The sequence below is a fragment of the Pygocentrus nattereri genome, chromosome 2, assembly GCF_015220715.1.
Source record: "Pygocentrus nattereri isolate fPygNat1 chromosome 2, fPygNat1.pri, whole genome shotgun sequence".
NCBI classification, from domain to species: domain Eukaryota; kingdom Metazoa; phylum Chordata; class Actinopteri; order Characiformes; family Serrasalmidae; genus Pygocentrus; species Pygocentrus nattereri.
In genome coordinates this window covers 48,550,973-48,566,141 of record NC_051212.1, presented here as the reverse complement: position 1 = coordinate 48,566,141, position 15,169 = coordinate 48,550,973, and the positions used below count along the sequence as shown (strand labels likewise).

Here is a 15,169-nt window from a genome sequence, read left to right as displayed (position 1 = left end):
GCCAGACCGGAGCTGCTGCTCCGTTTAAGGTGGAACGGGGGGATTCGAACACGAAGCTGGCGACTAGGAAGCGGAGTTAAGCTAACGCTCGCTTAGCCACTCATTCCTGCTCCAAAACAGGACAAACCTACGACCGTTTTCAGTCAGATGGAGTGAAACGTGCAAAATAGCCCACAAATACACGAGAAAACGACCCGCAACTTCGTTTTTACTACCTCCACCTCCACCGGCTTCACAGCTCAGTCCGCGAAGAGCCATGTTTGGTCCTTCAAAGCGACGGTGCCTGACAGACCGCCGGAAAAATCCAGCTAAACATGGCAAACAGCGTCTGTAGGACTGTAGAGGTGATTAATGTAAAGGGGAAATGGTAAAATGGGCTTTATTCGGTTAATTCCTGAGAAGAGAGGGTCGACAGCTTAGCCGCAGTATTTATAAAGGCAGTTGACCGGGCTGCTCAGTGGCGCCGTCCATTTCGGCTCAAGTTGAGGACCAAGAGCGACAGTAGCAGCTTCACTGCTGCGTTTTACTGAAACAAAAATATGGCACTTTCAGAAATTAATGCAGGCAATTCTGAGGGGAAGAAATGAGTCAAATATGGAAAAGAAAATGTTTTGAATGTTCAGATCAAATCTAGAGTTTATGAATTATATTCTACTGTATCAGTTCAAAAGATAATAAACACACAGAACTGGGCCAAAGTTTCCCTCAGCAGTGAGTTTATCACGATATACATTAGAATAAAGTCGTATTCATAATTCAATAAACAGAAAAACAATAAAAAGTAACAAGAATTTCTTGGGTCCATATTTTTCCTTGACACCTTCACAGCCGCCACAGAGACTCGTTAATATCATCAATTACATCATGAGCTCAATTTACTGAAGCACTGATTGGTCAAACCAGGAGCTGCTTTTTAACTACATATAATACTGGGCTTCCTCAAGGAGAGGCTTGGAAATGGGTAAACAAACAAAATAACATCCAGAAAATCATTATTATATATTATCATTATTAATTAATAATGATAATATATAATTGTCGCCTCACAGCGAGGAGGGCCTGGGTTCGATTCCCCGGCCGGGCGACCACGGTCCTCTCTGTGTGGAGATTGCATGTTCTCCCTGTGTCTGTGTGGGTTTCCTCCGGGTTCTCCGGTTTCCTCCCACAGTCCAAAGACATGCAGTCAGGCCAATTGGACATGCTAAATTGCCCCTGGGTGTGAGTGACTGTCTGTGTCTGTCTGTCTGCCCTGTGATGGACTGGCGACCTGTCCAGGGTGTATCCTGCCTTCCGCCCAATGACCACTGGGATAGGCTCCAGCCCCCCCCCCCCCCCCCCACCCGACCCACCCCCCACCCGACCCTGAGGGAGAAGCAGCTTGGAAGATGGATGGATTCTATACATTTTGTTTATTCAAATATTAACACTTTTCTCAGCAAATAAACAAACCAACACAAATAAATAGATTTTGGAAATGTGTCTTGGGTGCCTCAGACTTTCACACAGTACTGCATATACGTGAAACTGTTTTCAGTGTTCTGAATTATGAAATACAGACAGATTATGCATTAATTATACAATATACATAAAACATGTTCATATTATATCATATTATAAAATAATGTAAGTATACAGAATAAAACAATTACACATTTCCCATTTTCTTGCCATATGGGAACAGCATGAGACAGTGGAACCGCTGCCTGCTGTGCATCAGCTTTCGTCATCCAGGCATACAAATAATCATGCAGAACAGCAAAGTATGTGTAAATATTTAATTATTAGTATTGTTGTTGTTGTTGTTTCTAACATTGTCAACTTGGATTGTAGATTGTAGCTCCATATGGCAACAAATGAGCCCTTGCCATGAAAAACAAGAAAAACAATATACATGACGTTTTTTTGTTTTTGTTTTGTTAAAATCACATAAGCATGGTATGGCATTCTTTGATGCCCTGTTGGTAAAGTAAAGTGCTCACTGAAGAAAATAAAGCAGTTGGTTGTACAAAACTTAAATAGAAAACAAGAGAGAGTGGACTAGGTGTACATGTAAGCTCTTTTTGTTGGAAGCACTTGTTTATACTTGTGTTTTGTATAAAATGAATCTAAAGTGGTTTTATTGAAGTCATTTTAACCTCCCACAGCTTCTGTTTACATTCGTCAGAAGTGGTTGTGTATGAATATTGCACTGTATGCTCATTCTGAGTTGGCTTTAGAGGCCGCCCTCACAATGTGTGTGAGAAAACTGTAGTACGGACTGCAACAGGAAGGCATGCCATGCTACTTGGAAGGCCTTCAGTTTTCCCCAAAGGAAAATTAAAAGAAAAATACTTTCATCAGTGGTGGACAGTAAGTAAGTAAATGTAATTCGTTACTGTACTTAAGTAGGTTTTTTGTGTATCTGTACTTAAGTTTTTCCATTTAGGGTGACTTTTTCCTTTCACTCCACTACATTTCAGAGTCTAATATCTGACTTTTTCCTCCTACATTTTGAGAAATCTGTCGTTCCTTTTGGTTTCTGTGTGTATAAAAATGTAAGATGTCAAAATAAAAGAAGCGCAAAGCCAGAGCACCAATCAGGGCCCAGCGGTCACTTTGTTCTGAGCTTGCGTCTTACCGACCCAGTGCTGCACACGGTTCAACGTCAGCACAGCAGCGTAAAATTTTGGGAGCACATGCGTCACATAAATGATGAACTAACCTAACTTTGTGTAAATAGACCACAATATAGAAATATGTCCACATATGCAGTCGTGACTGGCTTGTTTCTTTTTTTCTGAATTCATACAAACTTTCATTTTATAGTAAATTAGTTTGGGTTAGTTTATGTTTATGAACAGTGGCTGGATGGATGGATGAATGGATGGATGGATGGAGTTTAAAGCCAGTTTTTATTCAACTTGTAACTAATTTACAAAGTAACCTTAAACTGAAACTTTGCTTGTGTGTAAAAAGTGATTTCAGAGCCACTCGGTTCTCCCTGATGGAAACTGTTTGCCTTCAGTGTTTTGTGCTTATGATCATTTTAATAGACGTCAGCGTCACTAATTAATGACGTTCTATTAAAATAATCTTTTAGTACTTTTACTTTCGATACTTAAGTACATTTGAAGCCAAATACTTTTGTATTTTTACTCAAATTGAGGTCTAGAGTAAGGGCTTCTACTTTTACTGGAGTAATATTTTATCTCTACTTTAACTCAAGTACATGATTTGGGTACTTCGTCCACCTCTGACATTCATATTGTGTTCAGGCAAAAACGTCACTGTTGCCATATGGAAATGCCATGCAGGGCCTTAGATTCTCAGGTGGCAAAATACTAACTACCACTTCCATCACTTGATGATAAATTCAAACCAAGACTCAAAAAGAGAAACCTCAGAAGATAAGGAGGAAACACTGAGAGCAACCAAGACTCAGAAACATAAGGAGGAAAAACTGAGAGCAACCAAGACTCAGAAACATAAGGAGGAAACACTGAGAGCAACCAAGACTCAGAAACATAAGGAGGAAAAACTGAGAGCAACCAAGACTCAGAAACATAAGGAGGAAAAACTGAGAACAACCAACACTCAGAAACATAAGAAGGAAAAACTGAAAGCAACCAAGACTCAGAAACATAAGGAGGAACAACTGAGAGCAACCAAGACTCCGAAACATAAGAAGGAAAAACTGAAAGCAACCAAGACTCCGAAACATAAGGAGGAAAAACTGAGAGCAACCAAGACTCAGAAACATAAGAAGGAAAAACTGAGAACAACCAAGACTCAGAAACATAAGGAGGAAAAACTGAGAACAACCAAGACTCAGAAACATAAGGAGGAAAAACTGAGAGCAACCAAGACTCAGAAACATAAGGAGGAAAAACTGAGAGCAACCAAGACTCAGAAACACAAGGAGGAAAAACTGAGAACAACCAAGACTCAGAAACATAAGGAGGAAAAACTGAGAACAACCAAGACTCCGAAACATAAGGAGGAAAAACTGAGAGCAACCAAGACTCAGAAACATAAGGAGGAAAAACTGAGAGCAACCAAGACTCAGAAACATAAGGAGGAAAAACTGAGAACAACCAACACTCAGAAACATAAGAAGGAAAAACTGAAAGCAACCAAGACTCAGAAACATAAGGAGGAACAACTGAGAGCAACCAAGACTCCGAAACATAAGAAGGAAAAACTGAAAGCAACCAAGACTCCGAAACATAAGGAGGAAAAACTGAGAGCAACCAAGACTCAGAAACATAAGAAGGAAAAACTGAGAACAACCAAGACTCAGAAACATAAGGAGGAAAAACTGAGAACAACCAAGACTCAGAAACATAAGGAGGAAAAACTGAGAGCAACCAAGACTCAGAAACATAAGGAGGAAAAACTGAGAGCAACCAAGACTCAGAAACACAAGGAGGAAAAACTGAGAACAACCAAGACTCAGAAACATAAGGAGGAAAAACTGAGAACAACCAAGACTCCGAAACATAAGGAGGAAAAACTGAGAGCAACCAAGACTCAGAAACATAAGGAGGAAAAACTGAGAGCAACCAAGACTCAGAAACATAAGGAGGAAAAAATGAGAGCAACCAAGACTCAGAAACATAAGGAGGAAACACTGAGAGCACAAAGACTCAGAAACATAAGGGGGGGAAACTGAGAGCAACCAAGACTCAGAAACATAAGAAGGAAAAACTGAGAGCAACCAAGACTCAGAAACATAAGGAGGAAAAACTGAGAACAACCAACACTCAGAAACATAAGAAGGAAAAACTGAAAGCAACCAAGACTCAGAAACATAAGGAGGAACAACTGAGAGCAACCAAGACTCCGAAACATAAGAAGGAAAAACTGAAAGCAACCAAGACTCCGAAACATAAGGAGGAAAAACTGAGAGCAACCAAGACTCAGAAACATAAGAAGGAAAAACTGAGAACAACCAAGACTCAGAAACATAAGGAGGAAAAACTGAGAACAACCAAGACTCAGAAACATAAGGAGGAAAAACTGAGAGCAACCAAGACTCAGAAACATAAGGAGGAAAAACTGAGAGCACAAAGACTCAGAAACATAAGGGGGGGAAACTGAGAGCAACCAAGACTCAGAAACATAAGAAGGAAAAACTGAGAACAACCAAGACTCAGAAACATAAGGAGGAAAAACTGAGAACAACCAAGACTCAGAAACATAAGGAGGAAAAACTGAGAACAACCAAGACTCAGAAACATAAGGAGGAAAACCTGAGAGCAACCAAGACTCAGAAACATAAGGAGGAAAAACTGAGAGCACAAAGACTCAGAAACATAAGGGGGGGAAACTGAGAGCAACCAAGACTCAGAAACATAAGAAGGAAAAACTGAGAACAACCAAGACTCAGAAACATAAGGAGGAAAAACTGAGAACAACCAAGACTCAGAAACATAAGGAGGAAAAACTGAGAGCAACCAAGACTCAGAAACATAAGGAGGAAAAACTGAGAGCAACCAAGACTCAGAAACACAAGGAGGAAAAACTGAGAACAACCAAGACTCAGAAACATAAGGAGGAAAAACTGAGAACAACCAAGACTCCGAAACATAAGGAGGAAAAACTGAGAGCAACCAAGACTCAGAAACATAAGGAGGAAAAACTGAGAGCAACCAAGACTCAGAAACATAAGGAGGAAAAAATGAGAGCAACCAAGACTCAGAAACATAAGGAGGAAACACTGAGAGCACAAAGACTCAGAAACATAAGGGGGGGAAACTGAGAGCAACCAAGACTCAGAAACATAAGAAGGAAAAACTGAGAACAACCAAGACTCAGAAACATAAGGAGGAAAAACTGAGAACAACCAAGACTCAGAAACATAAGGAGGAAAAACTGAAAGCAACCAAGACTCCGAAACATAAGGAGGAAAAACTGAGAGCAACCAAGACTCAGAAACATAAGAAGGAAAAACTGAGAACAACCAAGACTCAGAAACATAAGGAGGAAAAACTGAGAACAACCAAGACTCAGAAACATAAGGAGGAAAAACTGAGAGCAACCAAGACTCAGAAACATAAGGAGGAAAAACTGAGAGCAACCAAGACTCAGAAACACAAGGAGGAAAAACTGAGAACAACCAAGACTCAGAAACATAAGGAGGAAAAACTGAAAGCAACCAAGACTCCGAAACATAAGGAGGAAAAACTGAGAGCAACCAAGACTCAGAAACATAAGGAGGAAAAACTGAGAGCAACCAAGACTCAGAAACATAAGGAGGAAAAAATGAGAGCAACCAAGACTCAGAAACATAAGGAGGAAACACTGAGAGCACAAAGACTCAGAAACATAAGGGGGGGAAACTGAGAGCAACAAGACTCAGAAACATAAGGAGGAAAAACTGAGAGCAACCAAGACTCAGAAATATAAGGAGGAAAAACTGAGAGCAACCAAGACTCAGAAACATAAGGAGGAAAAACTGAGAGCAACCAAGACTCAGAAACATAAGGAGGAAAAACTGAGAGCAACCAAGACTCAGAAACATAAGGAGGAAACACTGAGAGCAACCAAGACTCAGAAACATAAGGAGGAACAACTGAGAGCAACCAAGACTCAGAAACATAAGGAGGAAACACTGAGAGCAACCAAGACTCAGAAACATAAGGAGGAAAAACTGAGAGCAACCAAGACTCAGAAACATAAGGAGGAAAAACTGAGAGCAACCAAGACTCAGAAACATAAGGAGGAAAAACTGAGAGCAACCAAGACTCAGAAACATAAGGAGGAAAAACTGAGAGCAACCAAGACTCAGAAACATAAGGAGGAAAAACTGAGAGTAACCAAGACTCAGAAACATAAGGAGGAAAAACTGAGAGTAACCAAGACTCAGAAACACAAGGAGGAAAAACTGAGAGCAACCAAGACTCAGAAACATAAGGAGGAAAAACTGAGAGTAACCAAGACTCAGAAACACAAGGAGGAAAAACTGAGAGCAACCAAGACTCAGAAACATAAGGAGGAAACACTGAGAGCAACCAAGACTCAGAAACATAAGGAGGAAAAACTGAGAGCAACCAAGACTCAGAAAAAATAAGGAGGAAAAACAGAGAGCAACCAAGACTCAGAAACATAAGGAGGAACAACTGAGAGCAACCAAGACTCAGAAACATAAGGAGGAAACACTGAGAGCAACCAAGACTCAGAAACATAAGGAGGAACAACTGAGAGCAACCAAGACTCAGAAACATAAGGAGGAAACACTGAGAGCAACCAAGACTCAGAAACATAAGGAGGAAAAACTGAGAGCAACCAAGACTCAGAAACATAAGGAGGAAAAACTGAGAGCAACCAAGACTCAGAAACATAAGGAGGAAAAACTGAGAGCAACCAAGGCTCAGAAACATAAGGAGGAAAAACTGAGAGCAACCAAGACTCAGAAACATAAGGAGGAAAAACTGAGAGCAACCAAGACTCAGAAACATAAGGAGGAAAAAATGAGAGCAACCAAGACTCAGAAACATAAGGAGGAAACACTGAGAGCACAAAGACTCAGAAACATAAGGGGGGGAAACTGAGAGCAACCAAGACTCAGAAACATAAGGAGGAAAAACTGAGAGCAACCAAGACTCCGAAACATAAGGAGGAAAAACTGAGAGCAACAAGACTCAGAAACATAAGGAGGAAAAACTGAGAGCAACCAAGACTCAGAAACATAAGAAGGAAAAACTGAGAACAACCAAGACTCAGAAACATAAGAATGAAAAACTGAGAACAACCAAGACTCAGAAACATAAGGAGGAAAAACTGAGAGCAACCAAGACTCCGAAACATAAGGAGGAAAAACTGAGAGCAACCAAGACTCAGAAACATAAGGAGGAAAAAATGAGAGCAACCAAGACTCAGAAACATAAGGAGGAAAAACTGAGAACAACCAAGACTCCGAAACATAAGGAGGAAAAACTGAGAGCAACAAGACTCAGAAACATAAGGAGGAAAAACTGAGAGCAACCAAGACTCAGAAACATAAGGAGGAAAAAATGAGAGCAACCAAGACTCAGAAACATAAGGAGGAAAAAATGAGAGCAACCAAGACTCAGAAACATAAGGAGGAAACACTGAGAGCACAAAGACTCAGAAACATAAGGAGGAAACACTGAGAGCAACCAAGACTCAGAAACATAAGGGGGGGAAACTGAGAACAACCAAGACTCCGAAACATAAGGAGGAAAAACTGAGAACAACCAAGACTCAGAAACATAAGGAGGAAAAACTGAGAGTAACCAAGACTCAGAAACACAAGGAGGAAAAACTGAGAGCAACCAAGACTCAGAAACATAAGGAGGAAAAACTGAGAGTAACCAAGACTCAGAAACACAAGGAGGAAAAACTGAGAGCAACCAAGATTAAAACACTGGGAATCCTAAAATGAAACCAGGACTCGGAAGACAAGAGCAGTGGTTGTATTTCAGATTGTAACCACAAGGTGTACTATGTGTACTGCAGTTGTAGCACAGAGATGAGCTGAGTGTGGTGATTCTTCTTTGTGGCTGCAGTACCCTGGACAGCAGCCTATAAAGGCTCAGCCTGTACTGTGATTTCCCACAGGCTTTGTAATACCATAAAGCAGCTGAACGTGCAAAAAGGACAGAGCCGAGCCTGGAGAACAGAACATGCTGACTTTAAGAGTGAACTTGGCAGAAATGGAGGACATTTTAAGGTGTTGTTTTTTAATGGTGCTACAGGCAAGGCATTTAATCTCCCATTTCTAAATGTATCACTGCTCTCGGAACAAGACCTCGTATCTCCATTTTTGCTGTTTTTCAGTTTTTAACATAATTTGAAAGTGCCTGATGAATGGACCAAAACAAATGACCCCAAATTACTTGGAGAAAAGTCTGGTTCCATTGACTTACATTAAAACATGTAAAACATGAGTACATGTTTTTAACCTTCTCCACTAAAGTTCTTGTCTTGGAGGTGCGAGATTTTGTTCTGACAATAGCAATATAATATTCTACACACATTCAGTGCTTTGGAAAAGGCTTGGGCAAGTTGCTTATTACTATCTATCCTGAGAGTAAGTAAGTTTATGCCTGTAGAAACATTAGAATAGATACAAATAAGCATTAAAAACCTCACATTTGCTTATCTGTATGCTTCTCATCATTGTCCTGAAGCACCATCTGTAGAATTTCAAGGCCTTCTGTCATTGGCAGTCATCAAAGATCAGTCAGGCAGTTTTACCGGCAGCCGCAGTGCCTTTTCTTCTTCACACTTTTCTCCCTCTGTCATTCTGAACTGAGACCCTTGAAAAGATCTAAGATAGGTTGCTTTGATGAAATAAGATTGAATTAAAGGATAAAACTGAGAATTGATTAATTGATTGTATCTGAGACAGTGGTCTTCACATTCTCAGCTTGATCGAAACCAGACCCTCCTTGCTGTGACAGCGCTACACACTACATTTGAAAAAAATACAAATATAAACAAACAGAGTTTAACGTAACAATTATTTTTCTATTATTCTTCTATTATTAATATATTGGTGAGAAGAATACATTTAAAAAACACAGGTTCGGTTTCTGACTTCCAGCCATTGCATGTATGAATTAAATGGAATGAAAGAAAAGATCTCGTTGAATTTGAACGTGATATTGAAATAGGATGCTGCCCTTCAGCAAGTGAATTCACAAAATGTCTTAATTTCTTGATATTCCACGATCAACTGTGAATGGTATTGATGAAAAGTGGTAGCATTAAGGAACCTCAGCAGCTCAGCCACAAATGATCAGACAATGTAAAGTTATAGAGTTCTCTGCCTGCTGAGCTGCATAGTGCATAAAAGTTGTCAATGCTCTGCTGATCAATAGCTGCAGAGTGCCAAACCTCCTCTGGCATTAACATCAGCACAAAAACTGTAGCATGGGTTTCCATGGCCGAGCAGCTGCATGCAAGCCTTACATCACCGAGCATAATGCCCGGCCTTGGATGGAGTGACGTAAAGCAGCCACCACTAGACACTGGAACAGTGGAATATTCTCTTGAGTGATGAATCATGCTCTTCTGGCAGTCTGATGGACGAGTCTGGGTTTAGCAAATGTCAGGAGAACGTTACTGGCCTGACTGCATTGTGTCAACTGTAAAGTTTGGTGGAGGAGGTATGATGCTATGGGGTTGTTTTTAGTTCCAGTGAAGGAAATCTTAACACTTGGTTGTGTGAGTTTGGTGTGGAAGAACTTGCGTAGAGTGCTGACTAGAACCCCATCAACTTGAATGGAGATTAAGAGCCAGGCCCACTTCATCCAACATCAGTGTCCAACCTCACCAACGCTCATCTGGATGAATGGGCAGAAATTCCACAGACACTCTCCAAAATCTTGTAGAAAGCTACCCGAAAGAGTAGAAGCTGCAACGCGTGATCAACTCCATAATAATGCCTATGGATTTAGAATGGGATGTCATGAAAGCTCCTGTAGGTTTAATAGATCCCAATTCTTTTTTCCATATAGTGTAGTGCTAGATTAGTGTTCACAAAGGCTTAAGGCTCATTTTCTCCTTGACTGAGATTGATGTTATTATTGGAACCTGTTGGAGACCCTCTTACAGCTCTAAGGTCATGGCTCTAATATGTATTCATCACAATATGTAACACAGATTCATCACTACCTGTCAACCTCCCTTGCTTATCCTTGTCCATGCCCAAGATGCACCCACTTGCTTTGTGTTATTTTATCTTTAACCTTCTCCTCAACAGGATTCAAGTCAGGTGACCTGACTGTTAAAGAACATTCCAGTTTTAGGCCCTGAAAAATGTAAGAATTGCTTATTAGTATTAGTATAAGTAGTATTAGTAGTAGTATTAGTATTAGTGGTTTCTAATCATTGTCCTACTTGGAGATAAAGCACTATCCACTGTTTTTAGAGGTATTTGATCGAATATGAGCTGTGAGCTTCTGAACCTTTCAGAATTCATCCTGCTCCTGCCATTGCCAGTCATATCATCAGTGAAGACCAGTCGGTTAGTTCTACTGGTAGCCACACAAGCCCAGATTAGGTGGAAGATTTGGAATGAAGAGATTTTTCTTCACTTTTTTTTATTCCATCACTCTAAAGAGAAAGCCACTGCTTTATAACATGGCTTATACAGGGAGATTCACTCGAAAGAGGCCCCGAATATTCTGTAATACCTCTCGCTACGATGAAGCAATGTGAACCAAACAATGTGCAATGTGTTCCTCAGTATATGGAGCTTCAAACAAGCTGGTATGCCCCTGTGTTGGAGTGATGAGGTAGGCGCTGGACAGCCGTCAAGATGTAAGCTCTGTTAGACCCCCATACCCCTTCATGTGTCTGGCAGAAAACGGCCACTCACAGCATCGCATGTAATGCAATCGATCACACAATCGTCAAGCTATGTCGCAGATTTTTTTGGTTCAGATGGCTTCATCCTAACGGGAGTTACTACAGAATATTCAAGTCCTTTTTCGAGTGAATCTTCCTGTATTTAAGTTACATGGCTATTGCTTAGAATAGATGGCATTAGTGGTGCTTATAGTTTTCAAGTTTTCCAAGTTTTTTTCGAGTATTCAAAGAATTTATCCCAATTTGTTTCCATCTTAAGATGTACACAGACTTGTATTTATAACTTCACTACAATCCATACAACATCCACCACAATGAGCAGCGCCTTGGATGTGAGCCTACATACATTACGTCAAACACTGTTGGGAACATCGACTCAAATGATTGCAGAACTGGATTTATTTCAATCCGACACGAACAAGAAAAGAGAAAAACGTTGCCACCTTTTCTGCACCGTGTGGATGTTTTTAAAACGCTGTTAGTTTTGATTTATCTGACGGTCTCATCATCGCCAGACATTTTATCTTTTCTATATGGCTTTTTCTATTTCCAGCAATGCCATCCACACTTGACATACAGTCTGGCCTTCACGTCTGAAGGGGCTGATACACTTCCAGAAAGGTCAGGGGTCAGGCAATGGACTCACTTATTCCTCCTTTATAGGTTTTTCCCTGACAGATGTCTGTTCACCCAAGTACATCAACTATAGCGCCAGCTAGAAATAATGATTTTATTAAATCAGGGTTCAGGCCCCACACAAATCCTCCGTTCGGAATCATTTCAAGAGCCTGAATTCGTATCTTTGAAACTGGGAGTTTTTCTCACGGAGCATGTAAAGAAACACTCGGCAGGCAGAGACCAGAAACCCTTCTGAATGTAGCAGGTTTAGTTCCCATCAAACAGAAGGCTGAAAACCTTTTTGGTAGCACTTTACATGGCAAATGGACAATAAGTGGGTGATGTTATGGTAGAAGCTTGTTATAACCTATAAATGACATGCACATTTTCTAGTTGTTAATAAATAATAAGCTAGTAGCTGTAACAGGACAGACAAAAAAAATATTTAAGCCCAAAAGTTAAAACTTTTCCCTCGCCACTTCGCGGTTCACCTTTCGCGGACTCGGTGCATCACGGGTTTTCAAAAAATATCAATGGAAAAAATATATTGCGGATTTTCGCTACTTCGCGGGTTTTCTGCGGAACTCGATCTGTGGAAAATATATATATATGATGAATTTTTACATTAAAAAATCCCAAAATGTATAAAAATATATTCAAAATATGAATTCTAACAATAAAGGAATCTTATAAATCATAAAATATTACGGTTTACAGTAAATAGTGCATATTTACTCAGTGGATGAATACACACCGAAAACGAGAAGCAGCCTCGCCTGCCTGAAGTGTAAAGGTACAGTACATGCACTGAACAGTGTGGGAATGGTTATTAAGGGAATGGGAAAGGTTTATGTAGCATAAAAGTGTGGGGGAGGGTTTATAAAGCCTTAAAATAGTGTATAAATACTTAAATAAATATAGCATCTCTACCTGGAACGTAACACCTGAGATAAACGGGGGAACACTGTACATGTCAAGTTTCCATTCAATTTAAATACATTAAAAAAATAAAAATATGTAAAAAAAATCGAATTAGAATTTGTTTCTTCATCATGTTCAATAAACCTGAGGGAAGTAAATAAGGTTTCAATTAGAAGTGCTTGTAGGATTTATGCAGTTCTTTTACATGAGATGTATTTCCATAGAGTCAATAGTAGCTTCTGAATTCACAGCACAATTACTTACACTGTGTAAATGTATTAAATGCCATGTTAAATTCACAAACCTTTACTGTCATCTAAGCTGTATTAAACAGCATTAGCTACATTACAAGACACGTGTAAACTTTAAAGTAACTTCAAACGGTTGAGTTCAGCTCAAATTCCCTGCTTTAGACTTTGTATTCACTCCCAACTTAATGACCAATTAAAGCCGATGTTTACGTGCACAACATTCCTATTGAGGTCCGACTCTCATGCTAACCATCATGCCAGTAAGCCAGCTGACTCTATCAGTCACTGCATGCCATGCTAATATGTCAAGGTCACCTACAGTTACAAAAACCATGAACTGTCGATTTGAATATTAATGGAATACACCTTAATATACTGGTTCACAAGAAATCTGTCACGGTTGGCCCCTCCCAGTCCTGTCCATGTGCTCGTGTTTTGGTTTTGTAACTCCGCCCCTGATTGTATTCACCTGTCCCTCATTGTTCCGTGTATTTAAGCCCTGTGTTTGCCAGTCTTTGTATCTTCGTATCTGGTCTTTGTATCTTTGTTTGATGTGGATTCTGGTTTTTTGTCATGTCTGTCCCCCGATCTGTCCGTATCGGCTACATGAACCTGGAGTGTTTTGACCACGACCCTGGATTTACCCATAATAAACCTCGCTTATCTCAGCGTGTGCGTCCGCCTCCTCGCTCCCCCTTACAAAATCACTGCCATCGTTTATTTAATCTACCTTTTGTACCCCTTACCATGACAGCAGCTAGTTCGCTGCTGTTTGTCTAGAGTTTCTCTTAAACTAAGCAAAATGAAACATTAACATTTGGCCAAAAACATTAAAACCACAAATTACGTTAGTGCACATCACTATAATAACAAAGGATGGCAGGAGACTGTAAAAATAAACAGAGCCATTTCAGATCCACCATGCCAGCTGAAGCAGTTTCCATGTTGAACGATGCGTTTCCTGTCACTATTGCACATCGGCATGGCCTCCTCATAAGATTTAACGGAAACATCTAAAAGTTCTTAGTTCAATCAGTTTTGGATTTATCCAACTTGGGCTGCTACTAATGAATATTAGAACCTTGGTTGAGGGTTCAATGCCCCACCTGGGTAAGCACCCTACCCTATACCAGTAAGAGTCCTTGGGCAAGACTCCCAACACCACCTTCGCCTACCTGTGTAAAATGATCAAACTGTAAGTCGCTCTGGATAAGAGCATCAGCCAAATACTAAATGTGAATGTAAGTGAATATTAATAAGTATATGAATCATTTTTCCATTAATCAATTAATAAGCCATAAATCATTTTTCTGCGTGTAACAAGTCAGTATTACCATTTACCATGGTAAATTTGTACTGACCTAATAATCACATGCTAATTATCTTTTTGTTTAGTAAATAATTAGTTAAGATAGTGATAAATAAACACGAGCTATAAAGATTTTATAACAATGTAACACAAAGGGAGCATGTGATGTTCATTTTCCAGCCCTACTTCTGTGTAATCTCTGTTTTTGAGCCAAAATTACAGAAGTACACCTGTAGGAAAACTTAGCGATAATTTCAGTGCAGTTATCCTCGTTATTCTGAAGAACTGATGTTATCACCTGATATGAGATGCAGGAATAACAGAACAATAACAGTTCCAGCCTGCAACTGTGTCTGTACATCACACTGTGGCTGAACATTTAAACATAACAGGTAAGAAACAAAGTCAAAGAGTCAAGTGAATAAGTATGTTACAGCTCTGATATCACATCATTTCAGCAGGACTGCTTCCCTGCTTTTGGTAATAACCTTAAGATTATACAACCCCATAAAGATTGAAAAGCATTGGCATGATATGCTGATTTAGCAGGTGTTATGTTATATAGTGCTACTCACTTTTACTGTAATAGTTATAAATTCTTTATGAAAAATGAACACTGTGTTCATGAGTAATTACATTTACACTCACAGCATTTAGCAGACGCTCTTATCCAGAGCGACTTACGAGAAGTGCTTTGTTTATCTGGAGAAAGTATCTTTGCTAGTTACCAGTAGGTTAGAGAGAAAGACGG

General features: G+C 39.9%; 1 protein-coding gene across 2 annotated transcripts in view; it reads right to left on the bottom strand.

The window, feature by feature from the left end:
* uggt1 (UDP-glucose glycoprotein glucosyltransferase 1) overlaps positions 1-308 on the bottom strand; it is a 45,116-nt gene extending 44,808 nt beyond the window's left edge. Inside the window, exon 1 of one of the 2 annotated variants that reach the window (XM_017700283.2) lies at positions 216-308. In XM_017700283.2, coding sequence (XP_017555772.1) covers positions 216-258 — 43 coding nt within the window. In that variant the 5' untranslated portion in view covers positions 259-308. Of the gene's footprint in view, positions 1-127; positions 184-215 lie in introns of those variants that run through there. The other variant, XM_037533876.1, reaches the window with a different exon arrangement.
* Positions 309-15,169: the final 14,861 nt, after the last annotated feature.